Source organism: Boleophthalmus pectinirostris, unplaced genomic scaffold (assembly GCF_026225935.1).
Source record: "Boleophthalmus pectinirostris isolate CB_2022bp ecotype Guang Dong unplaced genomic scaffold, ASM2622593v1 HiC_scaffold_8, whole genome shotgun sequence".
NCBI lineage: Eukaryota > Metazoa > Chordata > Actinopteri > Gobiiformes > Gobiidae > Boleophthalmus > Boleophthalmus pectinirostris.
Window position 1 is genome coordinate 22,177,116 of NW_026571515.1, and position 22,652 is coordinate 22,199,767.

At 37.2% G+C, this 22,652-nt stretch overlaps 3 protein-coding genes across 3 annotated transcripts; 2 read left to right on the plus strand and 1 right to left on the minus strand.

The window, feature by feature from the left end:
- The first annotated feature begins 332 nt into the window (after positions 1-332).
- Positions 333-4,146, plus strand: ren (renin). The gene is made up of 9 exons (XM_055166076.1): positions 333-361; positions 842-989; positions 1,354-1,477; positions 1,613-1,731; positions 1,813-2,009; positions 2,959-3,081; positions 3,248-3,389; positions 3,477-3,575; positions 3,985-4,146. The coding sequence occupies exons 1-9, from the start codon at positions 333-335 to the stop codon at positions 4,144-4,146; spliced, it is 1,143 nt and encodes a 380-aa protein (XP_055022051.1).
- Positions 4,147-8,908: 4,762 nt separating this feature from the next.
- On the plus strand, positions 8,909-12,723 carry csf1b (colony stimulating factor 1b (macrophage)). Its single transcript, XM_020922486.2, has 8 exons — positions 8,909-9,017; positions 9,087-9,149; positions 9,259-9,429; positions 9,631-9,832; positions 9,921-10,057; positions 12,107-12,150; positions 12,233-12,267; positions 12,346-12,723. Exons 1-7 carry the CDS (start codon positions 8,949-8,951, stop codon positions 12,264-12,266), a joined length of 720 nt encoding a protein of 239 aa, XP_020778145.2. The 5' UTR covers positions 8,909-8,948; the 3' UTR covers position 12,267; positions 12,346-12,723.
- A 1,433-nt stretch (positions 12,724-14,156) lies between these two features.
- Positions 14,157-22,647, minus strand: fmodb (fibromodulin b). Its single transcript, XM_020922485.2, has 6 exons — positions 22,609-22,647; positions 21,669-21,736; positions 21,053-21,107; positions 18,137-18,285; positions 15,439-17,933; positions 14,157-14,892 (listed from the first exon to the last, which is right to left on the minus strand). The coding sequence occupies exons 5-6, from the start codon at positions 16,322-16,324 to the stop codon at positions 14,741-14,743; spliced, it is 1,038 nt and encodes a 345-aa protein (XP_020778144.1). The 5' UTR covers positions 16,325-17,933; positions 18,137-18,285; positions 21,053-21,107; positions 21,669-21,736; positions 22,609-22,647; the 3' UTR covers positions 14,157-14,740.
- Positions 22,648-22,652: the final 5 nt, after the last annotated feature.

A 22,652-nucleotide genomic window follows, 5' to 3' on the forward strand; every position in this document is an offset into this window, starting at 1 on the left:
TAACAATGAGTTGATCTAATTTGGAATATAGATGTAAACTACTATGCTCCCATGGATGGATGTAGGCAGAAAGTTGTCTGTCTGTGCTGTTTTCAGAGGTCAGAGTTCAGACCTTTCAGTGGGACCTGTTTATCACAGCAGGGGCTGTGACAGAAACAAGGAGGGGCAATGCTGTCTAACCTCCAGCGAAGATCCCAGCTATATCTACTGGTCCACGTGAAGACACTGAAGAGTTGGGATCAAATAGAAGCAGAAAGGACTACACACAGACACAGGGAAGAAAAGTCATGAAGTTACCAGCGCTAAATCACTGTTTGGTTTCTATATTGGTGATGACATCTTCAAGTTGGGCCTTGCACAGGTAAGCTCTCCAGGGGCTATATATTGATAGTTCAGGTTAATAAAAGCAATTGGATTCGATGTAATGTTTGTGCTATATATTGTACTGCTCTAACATTGAACCTTGGTGCTTTGCCGCTCTAGTTTCAGGAACAATTTCTACATTTAGAATTGTATGAAGAAATGTAATATACTTATTCATCAATAAAACATAGGTAGCAAACAAATAAATGGCAATAAATAAATAAATAAAACCATGGCTAATGCTTTCAACATTGGTGACATGTGTTTTTGCTAAATTTTCTGCCCTGGCAGATAAAGTGAAAGAATCTGTGCTTTATTATAGAATCACTGTTATACTACGATGATAACCAGCCAAAGGTTTGAAATATATGACATAGAAAATATATCTCACATCTCACACATCTTTTATCTATTATGTGTTTAAGATCTCAGGCTAAATTTGTTAAGTTGATCTGTGTGTTATCTGTCATTTCACCAGAATTGCCCTGAAGAAGATGCCATCCATCAGAGAGACGCTACAGGAGATGGGTGTTTCAGTGGAGCAAGTGCTGAGTGAGCTTGTCCAGACAGTCACAGACGACACCAACAACGGGACTGTTCCCACTCCTCTCACCAACTACCTGGATGTAAGTTTCCATTATGTATAACAATAAAAGATAATTTCTAAAACATCTTGTATGTGAGCATGATTCATGTGTAATGGAATACCAAAAATGTACTCTAAGCAGTTTGATTTGTAGTTTGAAACCTTCAAGTCATGAAAGGAAAGTAGATTCTCATCTCCATAAGTTCAGAATGAGGATGCTGGAAAGGTGTCAAATGTCTCAGAGCAGAAAACACCAAAGAGTTGGACTGCAGTGAGCATTTGATTTTCAATGATGGATGAGTCATAATTTCAAAGATGGTGAAAAGTTTATAACCTTTAGAACAGCTTCACACACACAGAACTAATGTCTTGTCATTTCTTTTATACACGTTTTCCTCTGATAGACACAGTACTTCGGAGAGATCAGCATAGGCTCGCCAGCACAGAAGTTCAACGTGGTTTTTGACACAGGTTCTGCCAACTTATGGGTGCCATCTCAGAGTTGCTCGCCCTTTTCCACTGCCTGCTGTGAGTACATCATGGAAATAATCAGACGACTTAGAAAAACAAATAAAAAATGCAGTATATGGAATGTGTTACTGGTGAACTTTGGGAATTTCTTAGAAACTGATTTTGTGAGCCTAATCAATTTTGAACTTTCAGTTACTCACAACAGGTATGACGCATCACTATCTCAAACTTATGTGGAGAATGGCACAGGGTTTTCCATCCAGTACGCCTCTGGAAATGTCCGGGGATTTCTTAGTGAAGATGTGGTCGTGGTGAGTCTAAAACTGATTAATCAAAACTGGGGGACTGCGAGTGGCCACACTTCTGACACTCCTGTTTTTTTAACTCGGCAGGTTGGGGGGATTCCTGTGGTCCAAGTGTTCGCTGAAGCCACTTCTCTGTCAGCGATGCCCTTCATCTTTGCTAAGTTTGATGGTGTCCTGGGGATGGGGTATCCCAGTGTGGCCATTGATGGAATTATCCCTGTCTTTGACCGCATTATGTCTCAACACATCCTAAAAGAAGAAGTGTTCTCCATCTATTACAGCAGGTAGGATCCATGGCAGAAATACAGGTGGTTCAAGCATGTGGGGAAATGAAATGTCTTTTCAAACCAGCAAGAGCAGGCCAAAATAAATATTTTTAAATGATTATCCAAAAACTAAACTGGGAGAAAAACAGAAACGAACACCCAAAGAGATAAAGTCGGACATGTGCTAGACATCAAGATGCTAGATGTATGTTTTTTCACTTCATTTGTTGCCATTCTTCTTCTGTGTTAAATGTGCACACTAAGATCAAAAACAGGGGATGGAGACAGATGAGACTTTCTTAGAAGTTCATTTTTTCAAGAATGAGGGATGAAAAAATTTACTTTTAATTTGAATTTAAATTTATTCAAGGAAGGCCCTTTGAGATGCAGCATCTCGTTTTCAAGGGGACCAAGAACACACAACATACAATTTACATACACATAGTTCACACAAGAACACAAAACAAGATAACACATAACAACACAATACAAGCAACAGGACAATTTTGCTCCCCATTCCCCATAAGTCCAGCTCATATAGTTATTAACATAAACACAGGTAATGTAACAGAGCCATTCTAAAGGAGCCAAGAGAGGGAAGAGACTTCAGTGATTGTAACTATCATGTGAGTAGCAGAGGCTCAGTGGTTTGAGCATCATGCAAAAGGTTAGCATTTGTGTCCATTGTTGTGTCCTTGGTCAAGATACTTAATTCACCTTGCCTAGTGAGAATATGGTGTGTGAGAAAGTGCTTGGTGGTTGGAGAGGCAGCCAAAAGTGCAGACTGGCAGTCTCACTTCAGACAATCTATTCCAGATCAGCTGGCTACTTACCGCCACAAATTGTTGTTTGAGACTTGTAGTGTGAGGCATTACTATTATTTTTTTAAGAATGCTAGAACAATGGGATATATGGGATATATATGTTGTTTAAATGTAAAACTTAAACAAAGTTTATTGTTTTATAGGGACCCTAAACACTTGCCTGGAGGAGAACTGGTGCTTGGAGGGACTGACCCAAACTACTATACAGGAACTTTCAACTATGTTGACACAAGGGAAATAGGAAAATGGGATGTCATAATGAAGGGGTAAACTGCAGACACGAACATATATGAGCTAGAATCTTCCAAAACATAAGAGGGAAATAAGGGAAGAAACATTTCATGGGGTACTTGGAGATAACTAGTAAATAGCTCTTTTCCATTTTGATTAAAGCAGTATTGGTGTAACATTTCTGAATTTTCACTTTTCCAGTGTGTCTATTGGTTCGGAGATGATGTTTTGTGCTGAGGGCTGCACAGCTGTCATAGACACTGGGTCGTCCTACATCACAGGGCCAGCATTCGCCGTGACTCTGCTGATGAAAACCATTGGGGCTCAACAGGACGAAAGTGGGGTGAGATTTTAACATTCAGGAAACCTATTAACCTATGAAATATGCTACAATAATGTCATCATGGCCTGTGATGTATGTGTTCCTCAGTACAAAGTGGATTGTGACACAGTGCCCAGTCTGCCCAGCGTGACTTTTCATCTTGGAGGAGAGAAATACTCCCTCACACATGAAGACTACATTTTATGGGTAAGCAAAATAATGAAAAAGACACTATTTCAAAAATGTTGTTGTTGTTTTATGCATGCTTGAAGATTCTCTATCTAACTTTTCTGGTGGAGATATCACCACCTGCTTATCTCAATGGAGATATTACTGTTTTGACTTGAATGTTCCACAGTATGGCATTAAACATAAATATCTTGTATTTATTGCTCTGGTTTGAAAAAGGTGAATTCTCACTATGAGCAGGGTTGTTTCTCCACAGATTTTATCAGGTCTTTGGCATTACCTACGTGTCTCTGTGGAGGTAGATGTATATAATGCCAAACGGGGGAACACTGCAGACAGAGCAAAAAAAATATCTACATGAAGACAAGCATACTGTCCACTAGAAACATTGCATTATTTTTTAACAAGGTATTGATTGATCCTGCAGCAGTCCCAGATGGAGGGTGACGTCTGCACTGTCACCTTCAGAGGCTTGGATGTACCACCCCCTACTGGCCCCATCTGGATCCTGGGAGCCAACTTCATCGCCCGCTACTACACAGAGTTTGACCGCCGCAATAACCGGATAGGGTTTGCTACGGCTGTGTGATACTTTTCTCTTATATTTACATAAGAGCAGTGGTTCACAAACTTTATACTCCACGTAAGCTTAACACACAAGAGACAATTGCCATTTCAAATATCATCAATAAAAGATTATGACATGTAAACATAAGAACAAGACAGGAGCTGTGTAAGATATAACTGGTAGTTACTCTGTACTGAACTAGAATGAATGCAGGACTAAAGCAGGCCTAATTGGGAATGGTAGAGGGTAAAGCATTGCTCTAATCTTAAATTTAGTTTAACCCCATCACAAGAGGAAATGTTAAAAACTGAACTAAATAAATACATAATCTAAATCATGACTGTGAAAGAGTGAGCACTTTCAATACAGCCGGTGCACCACCAATAGTATCAACAGAAACCACTGCAAAACCACTGCACTACTTTTACCATACACTGGACAAATGCCACATCTATATTAATGGTTGCACTGAAAACTGTCTGTATTTTTGTATTTATGGGTGGCAAACACATGTAGTATGAGCATGTGACTGTGATGATCGTTATCTACTGCTACAGTGACAATCTGTATTCTGCTGACGAAATAAGAATAAACTTGTTTATTGGGATTTGATTTGTTACATGTTAAAATACAACAATAACTGCATTGTTTCATTTCTACTCCTAGTCCTGGTCTAGGTTTAGTTAGGCAGATTGTAGTGGCATATTAAGTGGCCACAGTATATATGTCATTTTTTGAAATAAATAAATAAAAATCACTTCCTCAACAGAAAGGCTTTATGTAGCTTTAAAAATAGACACAAGGTAGTGTAGATAATCAGGAATAATCTTACAGGCATAGACCGTATATATTCTTTGCTTACAGGGCAGATTCTATAGATACTGTATGTTAAAGTCAAAGCATAACTCTACAATATGCTATAATAGAGATATTTAATTTAAGAAGGTATAATATTTACAGTGAAAAGGAAGTATGTAGACTGAAGTAGTTTAAGAAATACTTGTACAACTACAATGTTCTGCAAAGAAACTCCTGACTACAAGAGTACGCCACTGCAAAAAACTACATTCTTATAACGAGTAACACTTGTACAACTAATCTCCATTGTAACTTCTATTAAGTACAATAGTATCTGTATTGCACTTTAAATTCATATGGAAATTTAAAGCATGCAGTTTTATCCCAAACTCAAAGATTCAGAAGGAATTTTTCTGACTCATGTCTCATTTAAATGTATTCCATCACATGAAAAATACAATACACAACCTATTCTTGCTTTCATTAATTTTCAACCATTTGGTATCATTGACAGTGCACGTATTAAAGAATTATAAATAAATACAATCAAGTAAAATACTTTAGCATAGTATTATAAATACTTCCACTAGCACTAGATATACTATGCTATACTAGCACTAGACATATATAATATGTCTTTATAAAATGAAATTGAGATTTCAAAGTTATTTACAAGAAGATCAAGATAAAGTAAAGATAACTCAAAAGGTTCTTCTTAATAAATTTGCTTCTCTGCGGTAGACTGGACATTCTGTTCAAACAGTATCCAAGCCGCAGTAAAAACATCTCACTTTGTAAGTCGATATAAATGTACAGCCTAAATATATACGTGTCTAGAACACCATCAGCCAGTACAGATCCATCAGACAGTACAGATCCATCAGACAGTACAGATCCATCAGACAGTACAGATTCAGCAACACTGGGGAAATATTTGTCTTCCTTACATAGATATTCAATTGTTGTACATTTGATTCATTCTGATACCTAGTCAATTTGTAAAGGACCACCTGGAATGGTCTCCAGGGCTATGTCTAGTCAGAGGATCAACTCATCCAAACAATATTTTTGTAAATGGTAAAAATACCACTGAATTGCCATATTAAAAAAAAAACATTGTCTGTGAATCGGTCAGGGAGACCTGGCAACTTTGGTATCCGCAGGGAAGGCTTTGTGGAAAAAAGCTTGGGAACCACTGAGATACAAAATGTACCATTTAGCTGCATATTGAAGATCAGAGCCAGATTAGATAATATCACCACAGCTCAACAACAACGAAGGCTAAGTTAAATACAGTTAAATACAGTTAAAACGCATTTTCAATGTAAAACCATGTGAGATGTCAGGTGGAAAAGTACGTCTGATTTAGATCTTACTCATATGTATATTTGAGTCAAAAAATTACCCTTTCCTTTAGACAGTTCAGACAGGCCACATTTGAGATGACACTTTTTCATTAACCAGGTTGTGCATACTAGCCGAAAATAGCCAGAGTTCTACATTACATATTACATATATATTACATATTGTGTGGATGAGAAAACAGGACAAGCGCCATCATGTCGTTGGGTACCTGGGGATGGATTTCATGTGAAACTTGTGGTTAATGGCTTCTTCAGCACTTTCTTATTGAGGCCTATGCCTAAAGATCTATGGAAACAGCACATTGTGGAGAACATATTCAAAAAAAATTTTTTATATGTAATGGCTCGTAGTATGCTAATAGTAAAAAATTGTAGCCCAACTTCAGTAAATGTAGGTGAAGACACAGAGGGCCTGAAGTTAGAAAGGTTTGTCATGTGACACTCAGAGATGACTTGTATGTAAGCACATTAAAGTAACAAAGCGTGGAAAATGACGCTTCCTGCAGTGACAGAGTCTAGGCTGTTCAAGTGTTTTTCTATCTCAGTGGGGTTGGCAAATAGGATATGAGAAAAAAAAATCCCTGATTTGAGTTGTTGTGTGGCTCTCTCTCTTACTCTCTCTCTCCCTTTTCAGTCGTACACACCCACTGGTCCCATAAAGCTCGCTCACCCCAGTGCAATGAGATGTCCAAAAAACAGAAAGTCTTGGATTCCTGGAGCAGCGTGAGACAACACCTTCCTCAGACAAACTGTGGATGTTTGCCTTGATCTCATCTTAGGAGAGCATCATATTTTATTTGCTATTCTTTTCCACAAAGGTAGGTTAGCAGTCTGCATCTTTGGATCTCTTGAGGACAGCCAGTGCGTGGCCTACAATCAAAACAATGGACAGTTTCAAGCCTTGATTTTGTCGTTGAGTGGTTGAACATTTAGGACATGAACAGAACTTTCCCGGACCTACTCAATGCCACAGTATACTCTATGTATTTGCAATCTGCCATTCAAAACTTGGAATTTTAAAACATTTATGTTAAAAAATTAAAAGCAATTCTTAAATTGGCATTACTCATTTTATATTAAGATAAGTGTGATGCCCAGGACAGTGTATCTTGTAAAGAAGAACAGAGGTGGGAGGTCTTTAAAAGGGCCGTCTGTCAGTGGAGACAGTCTTGGTTTGAACTCACTCTGAGCAAGAGAAGCACATCAGGCAATACTTCCCGCGCCACATGACGAAGTGTCAGATTTACTTAACAACAAATTCCTTTCTGTGGAGTGGAACTGAATATAGGAAAAGGATCTTTTTGCTTCAATGTGTATGACAGAGGAGTCTGGTGTTTTCCATTGTCAAACACGTACCAGATGACCATCCTTGTGTCAACCCTGATCCAGAGTAAAGCTAAGGTAAGGGCACTGCTTTTCTACTGTGGACCTCAGTGAAGCATGCAATACAAAAGAGAACGTGTGAGTGCACTTTATGAACTTTACAGCTGTATTGAGCAATTTGTTGGCCTATATGCCGACATCATGGAACTGATCAAGAAGAGCAATCATGTGATAGATGACATTTGGATCATGTGCTCCTACCACATACCAGACACATCAATAGTTATATTAGATTAAATTGATCTGATTATAAGTCATCTTCAGGCACAACGTTAACTCCCAATAATAGCCACAGGAGACAAGTCTTTGAGCTTTGGACCTCTCAAGTCTTTGAGCTTTGGAGCTTTCTCTGCTCACTGAGTTGGATTCTTAGCTCACTATTAAACACTATTGCACTGATTTTTTTCCCTTTAGAGCCTTGGGAACCTATTACTACCCCCAACAGTTATTACTGGAATCTGTGATGACTTCTCCTGGGAACATATATAATGATGTTATATCATTTCAAGTCCTAAAAAGGACTGGAAAAAGAATATGAGGAACAGACTGACATCAATATACAATGCTTTTCCCACGTTTGTGTTCTAAGTAGAATAACAACACAGTCTGTTGTTTATATTTTAGTGTTTGGAAAGTGGCAAATCATTTAGTAAAGGGCTGTAGGTGTTTGGTAAGTGTTGACTTGTCATTATTTTTTTTTTATATCCAAAATTGTGGGCTGAGTCCATCTGGAATTGATTTTAGAGCAGGAGTTGCCAAAAGCTTGGTAGCAGTCATCATATTCACCACAGGAGCTTGGTGTGCTCGGGCCATGCTTCAGAGTGGACAGAAGTATTGACCATAACTGGAACTAATCAAATTCTGAGGCAGGTTCTTCTGAGGTCATGCACATTTACACTTGGGCTGTGGTATTGTGACAGCAAAGAGCCGTTGAGCGTGTTGCCTAAACTTGATCTTTTATGGGGACCCTTGTTGAGAGACAAAACTCACAGAGCAGAGGGCAAAAGAGTTGTTTTCAGTAAAAGGACTGTTTGGGGGCTACTGAACACGGGTAGAACAGTTTGAAGCTTGTGTCATGTAAACATAGTACTAAATGATTACTTAATCAGATTTCTCATGATTCACTGGGGAATATTCATAGTGCACTAGTGTAATTGATATTAAGTATATAAGTGGTCCATATGTGTTGGTCCCACTGTCAGAGTGTAGTGATGCTGACTACTTCAGTTTCAGGTAAAGTGTCTTTGTGTGCTTGTGTTGCTGAGCTTCCCTCTGACGATGACGGAGGTCCCTGGTCCCTGCAGACACTCCATCACACGGGAGCATCTGCTCACACTCAGACACTTGGTAGGTCCCGCAGAGTCGTGGCCATACATCAGCCGCACAGACAGCTGATATCTCACTGTTGTTTTGCAGATGGATAACCAGTTAAGGGCTGGGTGTTCTATGACGTACACATTCATAGAGCGGAGAAGTTTGGTAAGGTAACCCTTGTTTTTATGGACAGTTTTCTCTTGAAACATTTGAATCAAACTCTCCATCTGCTGCTCCATGCATTGTTCATACCATTTGTTCTGGTTTCCCACAGAGCAAATGCTGCTTTGTAAAAGCTGCTTTACCCTGGATCTTAGAACTCCTCACTACACACTTCAAATACGGCAGAGGTTCAGTTAATGACGGCTATGTTCAGTCCCTGAGGGCCCTGATCCTCAACATGTATTCTCAGAAGTGTGTGCCTCAGATTAATGAGGAGGTGGAGGTGAGTCTCAGGTGCTCTTTCTTCAATTTTTAATAGGTTACATTTTCTATAACTGGAAACATCTACAGGTATTTTGGTGTGCGTTTTCTGTTTCTTTTGATATAACTGGAAACATGTCACAGAAATATGTGGTGTTAAGGACTGACCACAAACAGAAGATAAATATGATGATTGAGGAGAGTTATATGTTTTATGCTCTAGGACAAACCTGAGAGTTTTGAGATGCTCTATAGAAGCTCTCCTTCAGAAGCACTGCAGAGGGCGCTAGAGGTGCTAACACTTTACTGGGAACTGGTCACAATGAGTGAGGCCCCCATCGACTGGACATGCCAGAATGAATACACAGAGACTCTGAGCTCCACCACAGAGTTACCAACAGAGTCCACCATTCAGTACTTCACAGGTGGAACTCCTAATCTAAACACGCATCTGAATTCTGAAGGTTATGTCTGGGACAACAAGAATAACCAACTAAATGTTATTTTCCACAGACAGTTATGGTAGGGACTCCATAAAAGCCACTCAGAGAAAAGCTGTGCGAGACCTGTACAAACTGGTCTTCATCATCACATCCATCTGTGGTGGACTGCTGTTTATACTGACTCTCTACTGTCTCATCACACAAAAGGTACTGCTATTATTTTACTCAGTGCGTTGCTTGTATTTTGTGAGCCAGTTGTATTTCTAGTAAATAGTAAACATTACAAACAACGGAAGTGACTAAACTTTCACATTTCTGTGGTTGTATGCAGCAGCACACTCAACACGTGAATGTTACAGATTCTCTTCTTCTCTGGGATTGGCATCAGTGTTACACATGCTGTGACTCAGAGCATGACTCAGGCTTTGGCTCACTAACCACATTACTTCTACATCAAAACCATGAAAATGACTGACTTCTGGAATTTTCAACATTTAAAAATGGTTATAGTATTGTATAAATTAAATTATCTTTTATTCTCATTGATTATGAATACAACATTTTGAGGTAAACAACATCTAAGCTGCATAACAGGTCAGTAAAAATGCCAAACAACAATTAGAAACAGCATGATGTTCAAGCTTAAGTGGAAGACGATGGACCAATTTAAAGGAAACATGTTTTACCCTGAAAGATTTCAATCACACGGCACAACAGCAGGACCCACACCAGATCTTAACATGGTTACATCAGCAGCAATCACATTAGGCCCACAGCCAAACAGACTGATTTCAGTTAGGGTTTCTCACCACTATTAAGTCACAAATCAGCCAGTTTAATGCTGTTGCACATGCATCGGATATATGTGTACATGTATGGATATGCCTTTGCAGAAAAACTGTTGTTTCATGGATAAAGGTTTTGATTATAGCTAATGCATGCTGACTAAGTCACATGCCACAAATCCTTCTGCTGCCTGTAGTAAACCGCACACCTGTTTTATTTTTATATTTTAACCAATGTTCATTTAAAATGTGCAATTATTTGTGTAGTAAAGGATATTTTTGGCATAAAACACAATTTTACCTTCTTCCATTTATTCGTGTGTCAAGGTACAGGTTTTCATCTAACTACTTGCTTTTAAAGAACTGTACACTATTTGATAAATTTAAATGCCAGACGAAGGTAAATGTGTTAACATCAGACTGGTTCAAAGTTAATAACTCCTAAACCCCATCCAACTGCTCAGTAGCTTACTAATGGTCTCAGCTTCATCATTATAAACAGGTCAAAGGAAGGTGGGCCTCGTGAAATATTTAACAAGGATTGCCTTTAGACACACATTCATCTCTTGTGCGCTCAAGCTTTCCTCAAGCCAGCGATGGTCTCAGTAAAAATATGAATAAATCCTTCTAGACCAACAAAGGATCCTACAGCTGTCAACAGTAATAATTGTAAAATTTACACAGTCCATCTGCGTGCTCTGTGTAACATTAGAGTTACTATAATTTATATGCTGTTATGCATTTTTAAAATTTAAACTGGAACACAACCCAAAAAAATGCATTAAACTGGCAAGCATACAGCAATTGTAGCAACCGTATCCAGATAAAAGGCCTCTGCTCTTCTATCACATTAAGATTTGTAACAAAAAAGAAAGTACTGCATCAAAAATCGTAAAATGTGACTTCACAAATCAGACATCAGAAACAGAAATGGACTTTTGTGGTATTTCATCCTAGCTTGAACTCTGACCTCTTTCCAGCTAAGTGAGAAGCAGGATCATGCACAGCTTTGTCTAGAGGCGCCAGTCAAAACAACATAAACATGGGGCTTCCACCCAAATGTTAGCTTTGCTCCAGCACCTGCGATACATTATAAAGCGTAGCCTTGGTCAATGTTTAGATAGCTCAACAGTAGCAAGTAAGATAATTTCATACATATGCTTAAAAAATCAGCAAACATCAAATTAAAAGGTCTCTGTCACAGAAAAAATACTCAACAGTTATACATTCAAACCAAACAGTGGAAGAAAGAACATTGTTAGTTGATCTCAATAAAATGTGTGACATATCTTATAAAGACATAGGAAACAGTAGGCTCTGTGTATGACTCTGTCGTATCTGTTTCACAAGTTCCTTCAGATGGTCCTCTGTCTGGATCTAGACAAGTCTGGAGTATGAATACTGTATGTAATACATGTAAGATGTGTAACGAATGTCTGATTATTTATGTCTCTTTGTGTGCTGTTTTCAGAAATCCCAGATTCATCACAGTTCAAGAACACACACAGACATAAGGTAAGTTTTATACTGTGTGGTACTACACCTATGGGCCTCTTAATGATGCTCATATTAATCAGTGTGTTTCTATGTGAAACAGAGATCTGCAAGGCATTGAAATGGAAGAGCAATAATGTAAGTGTTCTTTTGTAGCTTTTTCAAAGAACATTTGTTGAACTACTCACAGTAGCCTTGGCATTTTCTCAATTGCAGCACATTTCTGCAGCAGCAGACAGTGCACTTGTGAACCTGTACATTTGATCCAACTTGTAAAGTTTGTGTTTGTATTTGTGTGTAATGTATCATTTATGCTCACCTATTTAATCTGAGGTTTTGCTTTGACTGAGCGCAAAGATGGACCTTAAATGGAATCTGTTCTGTATATGAAGTTTACGCATTATAAAATGCAGATATTGTTGAACATTGAGGTTTTATTTTTACATCTTTGTAAAGTATATGATGTTTCTTGCTAACATTTAACCCAGTGACTGTAATTTTGCCAAACACATGTATGAATTATTTATTACTTAAAGCAGTCACAGTAATGTACAGTAAAAAACTATTTTCTCTAGCTAGCACTGTATTGATATGCAAACACTGAAATTTTGTTTAAATAGACATTTTTATTAAAAGTCTGCCTACAGCCTGTGTATTGAAACAGTTCATTAAGGATCACAAATGGTTTGATTAAAGCCATATTTCCCTTCACACTTTGAGTTCTGGGGAGTAATGTGTTATTGGTCAAATACACTGAACTGGTGTTATTGGCAGAAACAGCTGTTAGAGCAGTACAAGGTAATTAAAAAAACAAAAAAAACCCCAAAAAAACACATTTACAAAAATATTCATGCATTTTGGAAACGTTCAGCGTATCACTTGAAAATATGTATCTCGACTGTATCTCTCCCAGTTTGGAAACCAAATTATCAAACCGTTCCCCATCTGTGATGATGTGCATGTGTGCTGGTCATGGACAAAGAAAAAGGCTAATCCACTCCATAAGTCTTAGGGAAAGAGAAAAAGAAACAGCAATATAAAATGATCTATAACATAGTTAATTTTACAAGCTACTGCTTATCAATGTACAAACCACTGCTGAACTGGATACGATTCATCTTTCTTTTCAAGACACTTCTCCACTGCAAAATAAGGAAAGTATTTCTATAATCCAATTTAGTGCTTTTCTGCAAAGGATTAAAGGCAGCTGTGTGACATGAAAAGGCAAGTTGTCTTCAACAATAAATATGTGGGGACTGCCTCAAAGCAGCCAGAATTGTCAAGAGAGTTCTGCATTTTTTCATTCTCCTAAATTCTTCACATTTATTCATTACAAAATGAATAACTGCAGTTAAACGCTGTCTAAAGAAACTACCTTGCTGTGTGGCCTCTCTTATTTACAAAGTAAAAACAAGAATCAGCAAATGTCAAATATCATCAGATAATTCAAACTAGTACAAAGTATCAGCACAAAACTATAAAGGGGACACATTTTGCAAATCATTACCCTTAATTGATTCATGCACACTTGGGTAATCCAGTATTGTTCACAAGTTTTTAAAGAAAATTCAAGGCTTGAGTGTTCAGAAAATCTCTTTTTACCTACCACCTATCTCCACTCACTTCTCTGGTTCTAAAAAGTAAATGAAAACCTGCTGCTTACCACTTTTACCCAATTGTATTATTAAGATATTTTAGATCAATATAGCAGTTTACAATGAAGACAATGAAAAATAATGATTAATGGATGTTACTGTTTAATATTAAATGCACTGAAAAATGCACAATACAGTATGTTTTCTTTAAATTAGGCATAACAAAATTTACTTTGTAATGTTAATAATGGCAAAACCAAATCATAATGCGATCCTCAAATTACTTCATATGATGTAATTCAGATCAGATAAAAAAAATGTTTAAGATAAACATTAGAATTGAGCAGTTCTGTAACAGCATAATTAGAATATGAATTAATTTGGAAACACAATCCTCATCATTAGAAAATCAAACACATTAATAACTAATGTTACAATATTACCTGTCACCCACCATTCATATGCAGAATCACGATAGACCACATGATGGAGACAAAGCTTCTGAGTACTTTGAGGCCTACGTCTCACATGGCCAAATACTTGCTTTTCCCATATACTAGTACTCCCATTGGTTTGCTCCATCTCTTAAAACATCTGCCAAAATGCTGATATAATAATGGGTGAAAAGAATGCTGAAAAGATTAGTTCCTGTTCTTCTTGTGTAGGCACATTTTCTTCACTTGTGGTATTTCCAATTCAGTAATACAGGAAAAGTTGTACTATCAAAAACACAATACTGGCAATTAGTATTCTTGAGAGCACTGGTTCTCAAAATATGTTACCTCTAGTAGTATACATGTTTTATTTTGTTTCCTAGTAGTATTCAGTATTGAGACAGAATAATCAAGTATTTTGACATGGTTTCGACATGGTTTAGATGTAGATTAGATTAGATCTTGTTTAAGACCAGTTTTAGTACAAGTTTAGTCCTACTTAATCTGCACTTAAATATGTTGCTTGATGCCAGCTTTTTCAACTCCTTTTCATAATGCCTTTACATGTGAGAACTAGAGATACTAAATATGAATGAAAGCAACGCGGCGCAAACAGTAGGCAGCTTCAGGAGGAATGTCTTTGGCACTGATCTGATTGGCATCCAAACGTAGCATTCTCAACATGGAGAAGTTCTTCATGTCGATCGAACTGCAAAAGCTGCCCAAGGAGAACTCTGAAAGAAAACAGATTGGAAACACAGAGATATTAGTTCTATATGGGGCTATACGACCATGACGTAAATGCGCTCACTACAAAAGCCATATCAAGGTGTTAAGAGCATCAGTTCACATTTGTTGAGTATTAAATATGCAATTTTGATATGAAGGCTTGGAGAAGGCATAAAACTGTGAAGAGATTGTGTTTCTATTGGTAATGGGATACAGTTCTTTGTTATTTTTGACAGACTCATTATTCTCTGAAGAAACTGGTTGACTCCTGTAATTTTTGTTTCTTTTACCCTCTTTTTAATATACAATTTTGTCATTGCTTGAATATTAGAGGACCCCTGGGGCTCTGATCAGCTGGACTCACACTCACTGCCATATTCTGTCTCTCATTCATTTAATAGAGAGAGTTTGAGTATTCAACTAACATAACTTATCTTTGGTGAATAGAAAACCTTTGAGCATCCCGTTACCTTAAAGTGTAATACAATGCACTTGTACTTATATAGTTCTAGCAGTAATGTTTGGATTATATGTAATGTGCATGTTCCTACCTTTGATCTTGTTGGCTTGGAGATAAAGGTTTTCCAGGCGCTTGCTGACAGAGGGAATCCTTTCCAGTTTATTGTGAGAAAGATCAAGTTCAACTAATGTACTGATGTTAAATACATTGGGTGGAAGTCCTTTATCTGTGAGTTTATTATGGGCCAAGCGCACAAACTGTAACTTTGGTGTCTTGGTGAGGAAGCCTGGAGGCACGCTATCTATCTGGTTGAACTCCAGATACAGCTGTTGTAGCCTTTCAGGGAGGTTCTCTGGGATTTTTTTTAGCTTGTTTTTCCTTATATCCAGCCTGCTTAAAGATTTTAGACCCTTAAAAGCACCTCCAACAGTCTCTATTTCATTTGCCTGAAGCTGAAGATTGGAGAGGTCCACCATTCCCTCAAATGAGCTTGAAGAGATTTTAGAGATTTTGTTGTGCCCAAGTAGAAGATCTGTGATGGACTTAGGCAGATTAGCGGGTATACGAGTCAGCTCATTGTGATTCAAGTAGAGTCTGTCAAGATTTTTAAGCTTGCTGAAAACATTCTTCCCAATTTTTTCAGAGTTAAGCTTGTTGTGAAACAGGACAACCCAAACCAAGTCGGTAGCATTATCAAACACACCGTCCTGGATGCCTGAGATCTGGTTGCGCTGAAGGTAGACATACTTGATATGAGAAGGTACATAGGGGATGTGCTGTAGGTTGCGGTTGTGACAGTACATGGCTGCTGGATAAGCTGAGGGGCAGTCACACTCCAGAGGACAATCCACATTGTCTGCCATCCAGCCACCATGGCGCCAACGTCCACGGAGCTGGGTCAGCCACTGAAACTGGCTGTACTGGCCAAGACTTGGAGGTACTAATCCAAATGTGAGAAGAAGCACAAATGCTTGCATGATCCCTAGGGAGACATTTATATAATTATAAATTTTATATTTTTAAAAGGTATTAAAGGGCCCGTATTATGCTTTTTTAAAATCTATGTTATAATGTTGGTTCCTCATCAAAAACATACCTCGAGTTGTGTTTTCATTTACACATCCCACAACCCACCTACAAATCCTGCATATTTAGACTGAGTTCTTCTCTCAGTCAGAAACCACTCTGTTCTATCTTGTGATGCCATGTCATAATACAGAAAGTGTTCCAATGTGTTTTTAATCTCCATTCACCTTCAATGGTAAATGGTAAATGGTCACATTTTTCTATAGCGCTTTTCCACCTTCAAGGCACTCAAAGCGCTTTACAACAAGGAACCACTCACCCATTCACACACACATTCACACTTTGGGGATGTTGACAGACAAATAATTAAGGGTTACTCACATGTGTGAATGAAACAAAACACAACTCCAGGTATGTTTTTAAAGCAATAACAGTATTATAACATGACTTAAAGCTCACAAGAGTCAATAACTGAGTAATATAGGATCTTTAATATTATAATAGGCATCTGAGTGAGTTTATTCTAAATTTAAAATAAAGAGTTCACTCACCAACTGGTCCCACGTAATACCTCCTGCTTGTGTGTGTTGCTCTGAGACTGAGGCTGAGATGTTGTTGGTCTATATGGTAAACATCCCCCTCGCGGTTGCAGCTGTAGCTCCAGCCACACACTCTCATTAAAACGCATACATTTTTCCACTTATACACTCCACTATACACTACAAAATATCACCTCCAGCCATGTCAATATCAATCCCATCTGTGCAGCACTGCAGACATCTGCTTTTTAACAACCCTGTTTTCTCTCACTGTGTCATGCCTTATCATTAGGAAAGCTACACAAAGTTTGCCTTGTTGTTTATTGTTCTGGGAGGAAGCTTGTGGTATTAAACATTTATGATGTACAATCTATGATTTACATAATAATAAAACAGTGCTGCTTTGGAATTTAACTAGAACAACAAAGCATGCATGCATTTGTTGAAACTAAATTGTGCCCCCCGCATATCCTTCGTGTAACCAACCCTGTTATTTGAGTGCTAACTTCAGAAATATTTGTGAGTCGCTGCAGGTAAGTCACTTTGGAGATTACAGTGTTCAGCCTGAGGAGAAAGTAAGCATTTTTGGAGCTGGCGCCAGTGCTGCTTCTTCTGGACTGAAACATGTGCCAGTTGATGGTCTATGAGTCCTAAGTCCTAAATATATCCCTTTTTCACAGAACGAAGACAAAACTAACATAGCACCTGAAAGGCTATTTAATTGAGCTCTTTTGCTGAAGTAATCAAATTATGCTGATTCACAATTGGATGCTTTTCAGCAAGTAATGGTTAATTATACTTGTCTAACTGTTACATCCACTGCAAGGTTTTAGTCACAATCAACAAAATTTTTTTAGCTCTAAAGACATTTAATACTCAGGTATATAACTGATTATGGGTGGTACACAGAAGCAGATAATTTATTTTTCGTGAGCTGACAGCATTACCTGAAGTTTTTGAATAATCACAGTAAGTACAGAGAAGTGGGTGGAGATAGAGGGTAGGTGAAACTGGTATTTTCCTATAACGTAAACAGCTATGTGAAAATTGCAAATAAAATGCAGCCTCCAGAAGCAGGATTAGGTTAGTAAAATTATTGAAGATTCACACTTTTCACTGGTTTGTTAAGTGTTATCTGACACAAGTATGTTTTCTAACAACAAAATTGTGATCTCATACATTCATGCAAGTGTACATGACCCTTCTGTAGAGATGCGATTTTACCTTAGCTTTATATTACTGTAGTGTGCTCTCTTCTTTCACATGGAACAAACCAGAGTTAGATTCATCAACTCTCAGGATCAAGTCCAGATAAATGGAGAGGGGTGTTGGGAAGAGGAGCCAGGGCACCCACTAATGATTTTCTCATATCCCTGAAAAAGAAGAAACATAATGGAATACTGTGGTATTTAAACAATTCCTCTATAAATCTAAAGGCCAAGTTGTAAGAAGTGTAGTGTTGTTAATCTTTGGAACACGTTAGTCTTTCTAATCACAATTTGTTAATTGAAACCATGGCACTCCAACATGCACATACATTTTTATGAGCAGGAACTTCAAAGTCCATACCACTAAGTGGGAATTTACAAAACTAAAACACATTCTGGTGAGTTGTGCACTGACTCAAAGCCATAAGCAAGGATTAAATGAAGCTGCACATAAACAAGAAGCAACATTGTGTTTTCTTCTAATGAGACAAATTGTATAGAGCAAGAAGAAACACACAAAGCTTATATAAAATGAAGGCAAAAAATAAATAAATAAATATAAACAGGAAGCAGTTTTATGGCTCAAATGTGACAAACCAAACTATTTAATATAAACTATAAATAAAATTTCTGATTCAATGCTTTTTAACAGGAAACACTTTTACACAAGTAGGAAGCAAACTGTTAAAAAAAATCCAGAATTAAGCTCAATATATGCAAAACTAGGAAAACATACATTTTATTGTTTACTTTTACTATGTGTTGGCGGTCAAAAAAGATACAATGAATAAACAATTTAGACACAAATGAACCACATGAAGATTGTCTTGTGTGCCATAAAAAGAGAAGTGTTTCTTCTGACTAAAACCTCCTGCCTTGGCACGGATAAGGACGCCTAATTATTTGCTAAAAGCAGCCTAATTATTTGCTCAAAGCCTATCTTTGTATTCCTTCCTTCATATGAAAAAAATTTTGGGTTTATTGCAATATACAGGTGAAAAACCATGGAGTTTGAAATCTCTTTTTAAAGGGTGACTTAATTTACTCATCAGCCACACAGCTTGTCACATAAAGTAAAAATCATTTATAGATTTCAAATAAGAGTTGGGTACAATTTCAGGTAGCACGTCTATTTTATTTCTTTAAAAAGACAATATGCTTATTTGGGAGTTTAATATTAAACATACATAGCTCATTGTATTCAATTATGTTAATTCTAAACCACAATATTAATCTGAAACAGCTAAATAAACAGAAATAAATACGTAGATAAGATCCACTGACTTCCTGTTAAAAAAAACTACAGAACTGAAAAGCCTTGTATCTTCTTGGCATTTCCCTGTACTAAAAGTCTGAATTTCTGGAATAACCATAACTAAGTATAGGGATGTGGGCAGATGTGGAGTAGGTAAAAACTGAAATTTTCTCAGTAAAAACTATGGGTATAGCTTTTAGGACTGCACCCCACTTTGCTAAGGGTTTTTCCACTTTAAAATAGAAAGCCTCTTTTACTCCCCTCTCCCCCTGTCCCTCCCCCAGTATGAGGACAGCCTGATCCAGAGAGCTGTGGTCGTGTATCTGTGAATATAAAGACACTACTGAGTCCTGTCCTGAGGGGCTGAGTTGTCGGTGTCAGAAAAAGAAAAAAACTGACCAAATAATATTGTTTTGAGAATTGTTATAATATGGTTAAAAGCTCATAAAAGTGTCCTCTTGTAAAAACATTTAATGCATGGAAAATGATTTCAGTGTGTAAGAACCCATCTTCTTTCCCAATAAATGTACAGGAAGATAAATCATGCTATAATGTAATGCTATCTACACCACAATTTAATTAATTCTTCAGAGGAATACCATTGTTCAATTGTTGACAACAGGAACATCCCCAGACTTGTCAGTATTGCATAAAGGACCAAACTAAATCATACAGTGTCTGTTTGTTGACTTTGCATGATTATATTACAACATTGTGCTATATTTAACAGAATGAGTTTACATCAGGTGAAAGTGTTTCACACAATGCAAGGTGTTTTTTGATCGGGTTAGACAAAAAAACAAACATGTTTTGTTTGTTTATTTATTACAATCATAGGATTAGGATATTTAATGGCCACTGCTAAACTAATGTGGCACAAGTAGTGTGAGTGTGGGAGGACCAGATTGTGAAGAACTGTTTGTATCCTTCTACTACAAAAGGGCCCATATTGTGAAATTTTATGATCTATCTTGTTTTCTCAACATAGACATACCTGGAGCTGTGTTCTGTTTCATTCACACATGTTTAACACACGAAACCTGCATGTTTGGGCTGAGCTCTTCTCTCAAACTGAAAACACTCTGTTCCACCTTGTCATGTCATGAGGCAACAGGCAAAAGTGTTCGACTGTGTTATTAAACTCCATACACCTTCACTAGAATCATTTGGATAATTTTAACCCTGAGACTGAACATCTCTACTGAACTAAAGGTAAAAGGTATCTGTTAACTTTCATAACATCACAAGGTGGAACAGAGCATTAGACAGATTAATAATAAAGGATTACTCAATCATGTGTGAATGAAACAAAATATAACTCTGGGTACATTTTGATGACATAACAACTTTATAGCATGGCTTAAAGCTCACAAGAGTCCAGTTTGTAGTATAAGACCTTTAAAAGCATTATATTTTAGTAAAGCATATATGTATATTTGACGGCTGCTTCTGTTACAACAGGAAATTCTTCAGTATTTCACTAACAGGTGGAAAGGCAGACACTTATAAATTAAAATTGTAAACTGATTTGATGGAATCTGCTCCTCCAAAAGCAGCTAAAGCTATAGTCATAGTTTTACATACACGTTCTCATTTTAGTGTGATGAAAGTAATTATAACTAATAATGTGAGAACCTTTATTTGTCCCACAGTGGGGAAATTTCAGAATAGACTTACTTAGCAGCAGACGACTACCGTGAAAACTCCAAACATTCCTCTCTATTTCTGGATCCTAAAAAACAAATATTTGTCAGTGAATTAATACATTAAATGATACAAAGGTTTGTGTGAAAAAACACTTTCTGCTCTATGAAATGTCAGTGACCATTTTCAAAGTTGGATCAAATTAAAGCCTGACAAAGCTGTGGCTGTGTAAGTTTTTTAGGCTAATTTAAACAAGTCACAAATAACTTATGTTATACACACAGACAAGCGCAGAATGTACACTTGAAAGAGCTGCGTGTTCGGCCTGTCACTTAAATTACAACTGATTGGACCTAGTCTGTTCTTTGATCATAATAAATCAAAAATAAATCAATAGACAGACTGTGTTTTATTATAATTTGGGTTTATTTATATTTCATTTGAATTAAATGTAATGCAATGACTCGGAATGTTTTGATACTAGTTATAAAATAAACACAGAATAAAACAGTAATGAGCAGGAGTAGAAGTAAAAATGGTAATGGGAGTACAGTGGAAACAGCTGCAGCAGTAGTAGTTTTACAGTTCTACAGAAGCTGAAGTACAGTAGTACAAGCAGCTGAACAGTAGCAGAGGTACTTATTATTACCTGGTAGAAGAGGTAGTTCTTGTAGTTGCAGCACGGATAGAGGTGGAAGCAGAGGCAGCAGTATGAAGCTAAGGAAGAGGGGCCACTGGAGTCATTAGTAAAGCTTAATAGTAATAAATGTACAACGTTTTTCAAAAAGATGAGTGTGCTACATTGGTAGAAACGAATGCATAATCAAGGAAAATTGTTATGCACTCAGCCCATTCATGACTAACGTTTGTGCTTTGATAATTTTAAGAATGCGTTTCTGTATTTTACCTAAACAAGTGGAAATTTATGCCCCTCTTTACTGTTGTCAGGTATCAAATTGGTTAAAACATGGATACCTGGGACATTTCTTGTATATAACTGGGACAAATTTGGATAAATCTGCAGAGACAGGGGACACAGGGCTCAAAACTGGGACTATCCCGGGTAAATAGGGACGCCTGAAAGACCTACATTAACAACAGACACATTTCATTACCTTTTCTAACAAATACAAAGTACTATATATACTAATAATGTTGTACTAAAACTAAAATCAAACAATGGCATCTTATTTGACGTTACCTAATTTCGCCGACAGAATATTTTATAGAATTAAAAAAGTAAGGATTAACGCTAAATCTGTTTGGATAAGCCATAAATTAAGTTTATATTGCTCAATATTGCATACTACGCACTCCATCAGTCTTGCCTTATGAACTGAATATTTTATCGGCTAAACTGAATGATAGATCTAGACCTTGAGCTAACAAGTCCGTGCCGGCAGAGTAAGGTAAATTTGGCCGAACCAAATCATGTAAGATAATTGCTTAGATTATTCACAAACAGGACCAAGACATTTTCAATTGTATTTAAACTTAGACACTAGTTCAAGATTGATTTGATTTGTTACTCATGATTATATTAAACTTGTATAAAAACATAATCATTCATTTGAATTGTTTCAACTCACACACAGCGTCCAGTGACATGCGAACTACGAGGAACCACAACACC